The following is a 12,534-nucleotide window of genomic DNA, read 5'->3' as shown; positions in this document are numbered from 1 at the left end:
AACTATGGTTTTGTACCTTCAACCATAAAATGTTTACACGCAAATATTTAACATATTAGCTCATTTGTACAGTAATCAGACGTTTGAAACTGTTGTTTGGACGGGAGTTCGATTCTTTGAAGACTGTTGGATTGGTGGGGGGAGTAGCGATTGCGGTCTGGCAGACAGACCGAGCAGGAGGCGTCGTACATCGGATACGTGGTGGCGGACGCGCGGGCGCTTACGCGATCGCGAACGCGAACGCGCCCACGCCGACGGGCGCGGGCCGCCTGTTGCACCCGGCACGCGCCGTGACGTCACGCGTGCGCGCGCAGCCGGCTGCCGGCGCGGCGGCGGCGGCGGCGGCGGTGGCGCGCCAGTCTGAATCCAGCCGGCGACCCTTCCACATAGCAGCAGCACACTACAACACTCGGGCCAGGCACGCACGCTCCAGCCATGGCGCAGCTCATCAACGTCAAGCTCTCCCGCTTCGACTCCCAGCCCTGGGGCTTCCGTCTGCAGGGCGGCAAGGACTTCGGCATGCCGCTCGTCATCCAAAAGGTAAGCTGTATCAGAGTGCCGCGCGCCGGACGTGGGAGGACTGTGTTCTGTGCTTGTGATTGTTGTCTAAACAGTGTTTTGTGACATTACTCCAACAGTGTCCAGAATACGTTACGCCGTTAATCCAACCCCCCACTTCAGTGAAAAAAGAAAAAAAAAATCGGCGCAATAAAGATTGAAGACAGAATAGTAATTGAAATGAAGTCTCAAATTTAACTAAAAGCTGTGCGTCAAATGTCGCAGCCTGCTCGAACACCTCCTATCCGAATCCACTGTCATTGCCTTCTGAAGCTCTGGTGCCTTGCACAAAGGTAATGTCAGTATTACTGGAACCCCGCCTTCATTCGAGATCAAACTTTGTCTATAGCTCTTATTACTCTCCAATATTTTTCGGTTCTAGCTCATTTTGGAAAGTGGACTTCTGGAATTCTGTGTTTAAAAGCTCTCCGCGAACTATAAGGTCCTTGTTAGAAATTCTACGGTGTAGCACAGCCAGAAGGAAAACACCCAGTGAAAGTGGTACAAGGGGGAAGACAAATGAAAACGAAACAGATGGATAAAGTAAGTAAACTGATTCTTATTTGCGAAATAATTGTAACTGTTATTATATTTATCCCACTGTGAGACAAGATGATCAGTGCCTTCGTGGAAAAATATTTGCAGTTGCCTACGGAACCATCACTGTAGCTGTGCACTTCTTCGTTCGAAGCTCCAAAAATATGGAAATCACTTGGGCAGAGATTCGGGACTATATGGAGAAATGTGTAAGGGCTTCAAAGTGAAACTTATGCAGCGTTGTCGAAACAACAACCTAAGCAACATGTGGGCCCGCCCACATGTTTAGACAACGCTGAAGACGGTTTTCCTGAGAGGTGCTCTCCATATAGTCCCGAACTCTCCCCATGCGATTTTCAAATTTTGAGCCCTGAAGAAAGACATTCATGGCGATCGATTTGCTTTGGACGAAGAGGTGCATGCCTTTGTTACAGTCACGGTTCTGTAGGCAACAGCAAACTTTCTTCCATGAAGGGATCAGCCGTCTTGTCTCATTGGGATAAATTTATTAGTAGTTATGTCAATCACTTTTGAAATAACAGTTTACTTACTTTTTTCCATCCGTCTTGTTTTCATTTGTCTGTCCCTTGTACCATCTTCACTGGGTGTTTTCCTTTCTGCCTGTGCTACAGCGTAGATTTTCTAATAAGGACCTCGTGGCGCATGGTGAGGCGCAACCACAAAATTCCAGAAGTACACTTTCTAAAATAAGTCAAGAAACATCAAAAAACTATACGGTTCCAAAGACCTTTTCGAGTCCCAAACATGATCTATAATTGCAAACTGAAACGACGAATGAAAAATTGTATCTAGACCAGAATCCGAACCCGGGCCTCTGCCCACTAGGCAGATGCGCCATCCACTACGCCACCCTGGCACAGTGGCTTTGCGGAACTGCTCTGACTACCCAAGCACACCTCCCTGCTCTATGCAACTTGCCATTCTCGCCTCGGCACATTTGACTTGATCAAAACCTTTGCCTAGGGGTCAGGCAGGAGTCCCCAGTTCGTTCAATGCTGAGGCGCTATTTCAATAAATTTTGCGAGCCTCTGCGATGCTGTTCGAGTTTATGGGGAATGCCAATGTGCAGTTGTGCAAATACACTGTGCCAGGTTGGCGTAGTGGTTAAAGCACCTGCCAGTGAACAGGAGACCTGGGTTCGGATTCTGGCCTTGGTACAGATTTTGATTCATCGCTTCAGTTTGCATATATACAACATGGTAGCACTGCCAACACATATAATTCGTAATGACCACAATGCTAAAGTTAGATAAATTCTGGATAGAACAGAAGGATGCTGAATATTTTTAGTTGCGCATACTACCCGCAAAAGGAGTAAGAATGGGGAAAACGAACAGGCACACACTGTGCCCTCAGCCAGACACGTTTCGGTGGCTTGCGGAGCACAGATGAAAAAGCAATGTCTGAGACCATGACTCCTGTGGACGCTACAGCGCATCAACCAGTGCTTGAGCACAAAACATTGAATATTCATTCAAGAATTGTTGGCTTTCATTATAACTGTAGACGGTATCAGATTCTCTGGGTTGATCACTTTTTTTGTGATTAGTAGTTCTCCTTGGTATAACACACTTGTTGATCGCCTGTTTTACTCGACATTATTCATGCCATTGTTACAAGGTGCTGATTACACTTTATCTGTAGGATAATGGTGTCACAATTGTTGTTAGTGTCAGCATCCAAATGTCTCAAGATTACAAAGCATGAAAACAGCCAGGTCGGATCGGAGGTGAATGGTGATTACACAAGTGATGGTAATTACTTTCAGCTGGCGGTATACTACTGAAAAAATTCCAAAATACCTGTACAAAACGTTCAGAAAAAGATAATTAACACATAATCATTCATTACCGTTTCGACAACCAATGTTAGTTAAGAATACAAGAGTGTGGTACATATCGATCGCGTGGTTGTCATTAACATAAAATCAGTCACTGGAGCCCACGCAGAGGAACCGAGCGCAATCAGGGAGTGGTGAAAACACTGAGCTTTTATTGGGAAGAGGACAATCGGATGTTAAATCATAATCTTCCTTCCTTCCGCCTACTGGAAAGGTGTAAGGTTCTGAATCTCCATATATCCAACATGATTTATGTCTTCGTAAACCTCTCAAGGCGAATGACAGGGTAGTATCTGTGAAAAACTCCATGGCCGCTTTCCCACCCATTCTCCCAACTCCGTCCTTCGCTTTGTCTATGATGGCGCCATTATCGACGGGATGTTAAACCTTAATCTTCTTTTCCTTCAGATGCAATTCTAAGGAGCAGTTCCTTCTGGATTTCGTACATGGAGGAAGTGAAAGAAACTTGCTGCGAACTGGCGCAAGGGTCGGCAAAAATGTGCCCTCTCTCTCTCTTGTGTAATTCGCAAAAAGTGACAGTTTCGCTTAGCGTTCACACTCTTCTAAAATAAAATGTCTTTGTTTACTACTGAACGAGATTGCATGGTCTGCACTGGACCAGCGGAAGAATCGGTATTAAAATTCAAGTCCGGCCATTTTGATTTAGGTTGTCCATGTTTTTCGTAAATAAGTTTCGATTAATGCAAGATTAATTCCTTTAGTAAAGCCGGGACAGTTTTTCTTTCCTATCCTTGTCCACGTAGGATAGTTTCACTCTTACGGCCTCGATATCAAAGGCACATCAAACAGTTAAACACTAATCCCACCTCAATACTACTCCACAGTCTCGTTTCGTAATGAGCAAACAGAACAAAACAATCACATACGTTAAGTGCAGCACCCACAAGTACTTGTGCGTGACAATTAAAATTGTGATTATTCATGATATCCATCTGGGGAAAAATTGTAAAAAGTTTGGCAGCGGCTTTCATTTGCAATAATTTAACAAATTATTCTCGACACTGGTTTCAAACCAAAGGATGCCTAAATCAGGATACCTTCTGAATACGAATCCAGTTTTTCAACCATTCCAGTCGTTCTGAGCGAGAAAACGCCGCGTTTTCGTTGGTAGTGCAAATGATCGCGTTCTTGTTCACTCCACTAAACAGATGTTACGTCTCCTTACCGGAGAACTGAAAGGGGGTTACTTACAACAAACTAGTCAACGCTGTTGTAAAGAGTTGACAGCTGAAGACCGTCGGCAGCAATGAATAATTTCTCGTCTGTTTAATACTATCACTTAAACATCGAAACAGAAAGTGTGAATTACTCTAAATATTTAATCGAGCTATTTCTCAAGTCTCATTTTCCTTCCTTCCACTCGGCATTGAGAGAAATAATGAATGGCTTAACTATGTATTCTCTGTCATGTCTTATTGTGTATGCCGTGCAATTTTCACCCGAAGTCGTAAGAATATCTGGTTCGTATATGAATGATAGTCAGTCTCTTCTTATGACATAAGACATCATTTCGTTCACATAATAATTACCACAAATGTCCATTTTCCTTGTCGAGCCAAATGATGTTGTTGCAGTGTATTTCAAATCCTACAGTTAGCCGAAAGAACGATAATTTTTCGCGAGAGAGATTGAGAGGTATCTCTTCTTACAGAACATTTTTTAATCACTCTATGAACAGGGGCATTTTGCTATCGAGAAATGCGATAACTGTGACTAAAGCTATAGCACAAGGCAGCCTTTTTCTGTATCCCAATGTGCGAAATTGTAGATGACTTCAGTCCGTTTCAATGGCGGAACACTTAGCTGCGTGTAGCTGAAGCAACTTTCTACAACCAAAATGACATATTCGCGGCACTCAGAAAAACCAACGTTGACTGAGAATCACGTTAAAAAGCTTATCAGTCTTTTTTACGTCTGATTTTGGCGTGATATGTGGTACGTACAACGTTGTTTCAGAGGCCACTTCTCAAGAAGTGCGGTTTATAACATTGGAATGTGTTGAATTCAGTTCCAAGGAGATAACTGATCAGACATCATATCACAGCACTTAATCTCCGGCAGAATCTGTAGCTAAATCGTTCACTTAGCTAAGTCTCGAGAATTGTCCAGTCCTCCGAAAGATTACAGCGTCACAGGGGCAGATGGTGATTTGTTCATGAAGATTCTTGAGCAATCAATTTGCTTACTGAGAAATTTCAGTCGTCTTTCTTGGAAACGGGAAAAGAGTAATGAAAAACTTCTTGTACAAAGCAACTCGATACACAATAGAGCAAGAGCTGGACCGCTCCCGGAAATGTACGAGACCGGAGGAACTCGGGAACTTGGAGACAGTTGTTTTGTCACAACCCGTGTGTCAAATGAACAGGAAATAATGTGATGCATTTTTCGCTGAGCTCCCTTTCTGTGTATAACCGTTAAGAAAAAAAAATGTATCTCATGAAAACAGCCACTGTATTGCTGTAAAGTCACTATTAGTATTTACTTTGATCACGCGTATTTAATGATAAAGTTGAATTCTATACAGTTTTGAAAGATATCTGTGTCCAATGAACCACGTCGAATATGTTCGCTTGGGAAGCAATCAAACGCATACCGTCAGTCTTCCGCCTACAGCTTATGCAACATGGCCAACAGTGAAGTGTGTTGTGTGCATACATCGCGGCGCAAAGACGACGAGCTAAGCTTGCGAGGCACCCTAGTGAGCGTACGTGACATGTTCATCAAAACGAAATATGATCAAATCCCGCAGGCGACGAAAACGCTGCTCGATTTCGGTGTTTAAGCCGTTAAGTCGAGACAATTTTACCGTACATACTATACCGTGTGCACAGCGATCACTGCCTTGTCTCAGTGTTATGGTTTTTTTTTACAACAACCCCGTTCTTATTTTCTTTCACTCTCGTCATCATCATTACTTTTCTTCGCCCATGGATTTCGTTGATAGTTGTGATATCGGTAGATTTCCTACTGGTGTTATTGTAACGCGGCCATTGTCTTTCTACTGCTTTCGAGATCATAGCTTTTATTTCACGTTAAGCAACTTGACGGCACTTGCCTGTCATCTTAGCTTCCCTCTACCCTTTACTAACTACTCTTTTAGTCATCAACTCAGGCCATGATGTTACTGTTTCCTTGTAACTGTACAGAGAATTAAAGAGTAGTCAAACTACTTAAGACCAAACCGTGATGCTGTTTGAGCTACATTTCATTTCTTTGTGTTTTCTTCACTTTGTCCTTAACTGCAGTTGTTTTCAATCAGTGCTGCCAAATTTTCGAAAGATTGCACGATGCCGAACAACATGTGAATGTTATAGACCGTTGCTGGTGTTGCAAAATTCGTGAGACGCCAATAGCAGCTAATAGAAGGGGCGACCAAAAAGTTTCAGTTTTGAGGGCATCAAAAAATATCCGTTTGAGGTTGTTGCCGCGGCGTATATGCAACCCAGTGCGACTCCGATGTGGGTATATAAGCACTGACATGTAAGCAAGGGGTTAGTGTGACCTTCGAATGGGAACTTTTTGATCGCTCCTTACACGTGTCACGTTTAAAGAGCTGAGATGTTAGACGGATGGTTGCATTACGTTGTTAAGTATTAATTTCCAGTCCCCAGGCTCTCGGTTCATTCTCTCAAAACAGCACCTACCTCCGTACATGAGGTTTATAACACACATTTCAGCAAAGACAGTTGATTAGAATCCTGTTGGTGAGGAAATATTCAACGAATGTATCTGTGTGGCATGGCCAGAAGAGGTAGTAATCTCGAGATTATGATCACCAGGCTTTGAGGCAATGTCGTAGACCGAATTTCAAACCTGTCCATAGTGTCTCACAGAGTGAGGGAAAGCGACACTGCTGATAGCGAATCGCCCGTCGTATTGGACGCTAAGATCGGTGGGCATTTTTCTGCTATTCGAGAAGAGTAGGCCATGTGCCGTAAAAGGCTTCTGTTCTATCCTTTTTCTCGACGTCATCATCATAGTCGTCGTCGTCGTTAAAGACAGCAACAATGGAAACGCTGTCCTACAGACAGCCTCGCTACAGCCGTGTCAGTGACACTTAGGACAGTCTGGCAAGCAAGCGGCCCAGTCGGCGCCACAAAATAGCAGTGACCGTGCGGCCCCACTGGTTCACAGTCCAGGCCTCTGGGTGCTCTTCAGTGAAGTTTCCTTTGCTTCGAGTCTATCAACAATAGCTAACGAGGTGGCTAGTTAATTACACGTTCTATAGATCATTTGAAAGATTTTTTATTCAAATGGTGTTGAAGGAGTCAGTTTAAAAGGTATGTATATGTGATTATTAATAACATTAAGGAACGTATTTTTCAGTATTACTCTGCAACTATACTTAAAAACTAGTTTTACTACAGGCTACCAGTTTTTTAAAATAAATTTTGATTCTTCCGTGGGATGGAAGTTATCCAGTACAAATGATATTAACTTAGACTTAAAACTTGCGTGGGCGATCTGTCAGACATTTTATCTTATTGGGAAAATGATCAAAAATTATCGTTGCTGTATTTGTACTGCTTCAAGAGTCCCTGGCAGCTTTAATAACGCTTGGAAAACGCTATTTTTTCTTCTGGTGCTGTAGGTACTACATCACTATTCTTCACAACATGCGATAGATTGCGTATGACGAATTTAATTAGCGAATATACATATTGTGAAGGCCCAGTGAAAATGCATGACCCCTTGAAGAGGTGCCCACAAGATGACTTAACGAGAAGATCACATATTTTTACAGCTTGCTTTTGTGCGATCAGTACTTTCCTTCTAAGTGATGAATTACCCCACAAAAGTTATCCCATAAGCCATTAACGAGTGGAAATATGCACGCTGTGTTAGGATGTAGATTCGTTTGTTTCCAAGACTAGCAATTATACGAAGAGAAAAAGTAGTTGTGTGTGTGTGTGTGTGTGTGTGTGTGTGTGTGTGTGTGTGTGTGTGTGTGTTTGTGTGTGCGCGATCGCGCGCGTGTGTGTCTCATTTCCCTAAGAGACCAAACTGCTGAGGTTATCGGTCCCTAGACTTACACACACTCGAACGTTTGGCGGGAGGGGCCGCGCAATCCGTGTCATGGCGCCTCAAACCGCTCGGCCACTCCGCGAAAAGTGGTTGAACCTAAATGTTAGAGCATCTCAATAATATGCTTCTCGCAGTTCAATTTTTCATCAATATGTACACCCAAAAATTTGGATGATTAACTGATTCCGCTTATACAACTTGTATCGGTACCCGTCTGTGTTCGGTCACTCCTGTAATTCGACGTGAAACCCAAAGGACACTCTTCTTATAACACGCAATACACCTATGTAAAACGTGTTTTACTCGCCACGGTTGTGGGATCCTAGTACTCTCATTTTCAGAATCTGCTGACAGTCACTGTCTAACGCTTTTTCTCAGACTATTTGGACTGTAGATTTTGCTATGCGACCGAAGTGACGACGTAACTGTGATTTCACAACACCAAATTCGCTAACTCATCTCTCAACGGGGAGCACTTCCGTAAACATCTAGTGTTCCTTATTTACAGTTATTGTTCAAAAGGAGGGAAGGTTCAACGGCCAAGCGACGGTTACTGAATAAGTCAATTTGTCGGGGCAGAGGAAAACAGACGAACAGAGGAAGATGTAAGCAGCAAGGAAGAGTTCAGAATGATTCTGATATGCGTATGATGAGGATCGTCATGTGCACAGCACGCATGTATCAGCCGAAAAGAATCCTTATCGCGACGATCACAATTGAAAGGAGGTGTTATCAGAGATACTCAAGTACTCACAAGTTAGTCCAATGTAATTTCTCTCTTGGTTACGGTGGTCACGAGAATATGTTCAGGTTTCAAATTAAAATATAAAATTATTTTTTTATCGTCAAATCGTATGTTAAAGAGACTGAATATAAAAGGCATATTTTATTTTAACACTGATTTAACTGACAAAGACAAACTGACGTTTTATATTTGTTGCAACTTTGTAGAAAATCCACGTGGTGCACACTGACAAGACCTTTAGTATCTGCAGGCCCTGGTAGGCATTGTGAATTCACACCGCATCGGCACCCATGTCTTTCTGTCTATAAGATGTGTCGACGTGTACGATTGCAAAACAAAGCTTAAAAGACAAAATTCGAGCTAGTACACCTCAAGACGTGTGGTCAGCTCTTTAATTTGTCCCAAGAAAGAAAATTTAGCACAGTGGTACGCTTTAGCAACTGTATAGAAATATGTTTAGAATCTGATGATAAAATCGCCAAAGCTGGAAGGAGGCAAGACAGCCTCACTCCGGATTTTAATAACTGTTACTTGTGCCGGAAACCTGTACAATGCACAGTTGTGGTGCATCGCCACAGTCACGCTGTATTCTTCAAATTAGGTGAAGCTGTTCGAGATTACAACTGTTGTGTGACGTTAATCTGAACTACTGGTAGGACAACAAGTCAAAAAAAGCTATAAATAACTTCTTTATGAAGATGAAGAGGCGCTAGGGGTAACCGAAACTTTCCTTTGTACGTTCCTCTGACACAAGTAGGCCCTAGCTAGCGGCACAATTTTTCACCTAGCAGTCTGTCATCCAAGACCTAGTACGTCCGGGAGGGTCAACGGCTGCGAGCTACGTCGGATAGAAGAATCTCCGACTGTACGATCAGAATCGTCGGCAAACATTGCTGTAGCTCATAATGACTAGGATTCACGAATATTTATCGTTTTTTACGATATAGATTGTCCAGAAATTGGAGATTAGAGAGGGATAGCGGGAAATAGGAGATTAGGGAGGGATAGCGGCATGGTATAGTTCCTGGTTATAGTGCATTTAGTCACGAAAATTAAATTAAAGTTTTGGAGTTACCTTCAACCTCGTCAAACAGCCCATTGAACAATAAGAGCTCAGATTGTGGTTGCCCCCCTTGTGTATAGCTTGTAATGTCTTTCGTACATTCAGTCATTGAAGATGCTTGCCTGTGAAAAGTGGAAGACAGGTACATTTCGGAAAAGAAAATGTAACGTTTGTCTGCCTCCATAGCTGAGTAGTGTGCGCTACTGACTGCCATGCGGGGGCACGGGTTTCGATTCCCGGCACTACCAAGGATTTTTCCATGGAGGGAGGACTGGAACAGGACGCACCCAGCATTGTGAGCCCAACTGAGGAGCTACTTGAGTGGCTTAGGCTCCTCCATAGCCAAGAAACCTGACAACGACAGAGAGTGGAGAGCTAAGGATGACACGGCGGTCGATCGGACCCGCGTAGCCGTACCTTTTAACGAAATGTAATGTGGATGGATCTAAGGTAATCTAGAATTATGACCACATAGCTACTGACGTCGTCACTCACTCGACACACAATAACACCCTCCTGTATAATTGAACTACGGAACAAACAACGAAAGTGGCCAATACGTCAGTGACAATAGAGACAGTGCAACGTTTTGCTTGTAGTTAGAGCTTTTAAATGCTGAGTGGCGCATCACAGCGATGAACACAAAGCCGTCACAACTATCGGCTGATTCTGGCTGTTTGCCACTTGGAGGTGCGTACTCCTATACTCGTAAATATGTATCGTCGTCCTTTGCCGGTCTGTACAAATGTACATCTGCCATTTTCATACGTAACAGTCGTAGTAACAAGAGCCGCAGTTTTATGTAGATACGACAGTGATGTTATTTTAAAGCATTGATTAATATGGAACGTAGTTCTTGCTCATGTTTACTATGACTGTTACATATTTAATAAAACCAATTAGCATTTGTATACACCCGAAAACAGGTACACATTTACGAGTATAGGAGTAAGTACTTGAAAATGGGAAACAGCTGAAATCAGCTGATTGTGTTATAAATGACAGTGAACGTATAACAGCCAGAATGATTAATGGAATTATCTTCCAATGTATCATCAGCTGAAGTTGGTAAATAACTCCTTAAATTGCTCCGTGAAGTCTGTACTCACTGTCTGATTTACTTAGGCCGCTAAGAGAGGATACATATATTTAATAAAACTAAGCTTTCGTTCATTTGTGTGATCGTTGTCATAATCTTGGAATCGAACGCGGTAGGAAATTGAAACTCTCCGCGAGAGATTGGATGGATGATTACTATTTCGCGTGTCATCAACGTCGAGGTCTTTAGAGACGGATTTTAAGCTGCAGACAGGACAAAGATATGGAAATGAAAGGGTCCTGTCCTCTTCATAGGAGCCCTCCTGTCATTCGCCTTAAGTAAGTTGAGAAAACCACAGAAAACCTCAATCTGGGTGGCCCAAGATGGAATTGAACCCCGCACCTCCCGAATTCGCGTCCATTGCCTTAATCATTGCGTCAGCTCGTTCAGTTAAAAGGTGTACGTAATTCAGACAAGGTCACTGACCTAAGTTGTTCGACATGCTGCAGTTACTGTCACATCGAACTGATTAAGTAGGAAAGCGGACACTGAATTATCAACAGAAGTAGCGAGGCTAGAGTGCCGTCCAGGTTGTAGAAACAAAGCTCAGGCTCGAATTTAGGCAAGGATGGAGAAGGAAATGGCCTCGTCTTTTTCGAAGAACCCATCTAAACACTTGTGTAAAGCGCGCGCGCACGCACACACGCCATAGATGGCATATGGAAGATGACGTATACCTGTATAAGCAGCGGTCAAAAAGTTCCCGTTGAGGGCGTTACTGCATTGTATATGCAACGGGCATAATAGGCAGCGACATGTTGCGGTAAATGCGGAAACGTGAACTATGGCGACATAATTACCAAATGCGTCCAGACAGGACCAGCGTGCTGTTATTATTTTCTTGGTTGCCTAAGGGCAAACATCGGTAGAGATCCGCTGCAGGCAGCGTGTCTGTCAAAACTCATTGTTGTATAATGCTGCGACAAGTCCCATGCTCGTCGCGATACGACAGAAGAATGAACACTGCAAGAATGTATGCTGATTTGATGGAAGTGAACAGCAACGTCGTACTATTACACAGTGGCTGGGAGACGCAAGTGCATCCAGTGCAGTCAAACAAGTCGGAGCGATGAAGAGCGAAGTGGCAGACCAGCTCTCTTTGAAGAACCGGTAATCCCAAGGAAAGTGGAGGCACTGGTGCTCGAGGACAGGGCAGAGGCCACATAGCAAACAGTTTATGTCAGCCTTGTATCAGTTCTGAACAACCTGCACAACATTTTGAACGTGACAGAGGATGCACCCATGTGAGTCAGTCAAGATCGCTTCTTTAGCCGTCTAATCAGCATAGACGAATGCTGGGTGTATTTCCGTGAAGGAAAGGAACAAAGCAAGCATTGGAAATGTGTGTATTCACCATCGCTGAAATGAGCGAAAGCCCAACTATCATAGGGTTAGCTGAACAGTCAGCGCAGCTGAGTGCTTTTGCGGGGGGACCCGGGTTCGATTCCAGGTACTGTAAGGAATTTTTTTCTTGGTGGAAGGACTGGTACGAGGTGCACTTAACTTCTTGAGGCCAACTGAGAAGCTACTCGCCCATTTTGTGGCATTTCCAAGGTCAAGAAAGCTATAACCGATCGGGAGAGCAGTGTACTGACCACATGTCCCTCCACATCGCATCCAATGAC

The 12,534-nt window shown here is 43.5% G+C and overlaps 1 protein-coding gene across 6 annotated transcripts in view; it reads left to right on the top strand.

Annotated features, from left to right (window-relative positions):
- Window positions 1–300: 300 nt before the first annotated feature.
- LOC126285380 (PDZ and LIM domain protein Zasp-like) overlaps window positions 301–12,534 on the top strand; it is a 283,882-nt gene continuing 271,648 nt past the window's right edge. For 2 of the 6 annotated variants that reach the window (XM_049984717.1, XM_049984716.1), the window contains exon 1: window positions 357–540. In XM_049984717.1, the coding sequence (XP_049840674.1) occupies window positions 436–540 (105 nt within the window). In that variant the 5' untranslated portion in view covers window positions 357–435. Of the gene's footprint in view, window positions 541–12,534 lie in introns of all 6 variants that reach the window. The other 4 variants (XM_049984715.1, XM_049984712.1, XM_049984713.1 and 1 more) reach the window with 3 other exon arrangements.

Source organism: Schistocerca gregaria, chromosome 8 (genome assembly GCF_023897955.1).
Source record: "Schistocerca gregaria isolate iqSchGreg1 chromosome 8, iqSchGreg1.2, whole genome shotgun sequence".
In the NCBI taxonomy this organism is placed as follows: Eukaryota; Metazoa; Arthropoda; class Insecta; order Orthoptera; family Acrididae; genus Schistocerca; species Schistocerca gregaria.
This window is presented reverse-complemented; position numbering and strand designations above follow the sequence as displayed.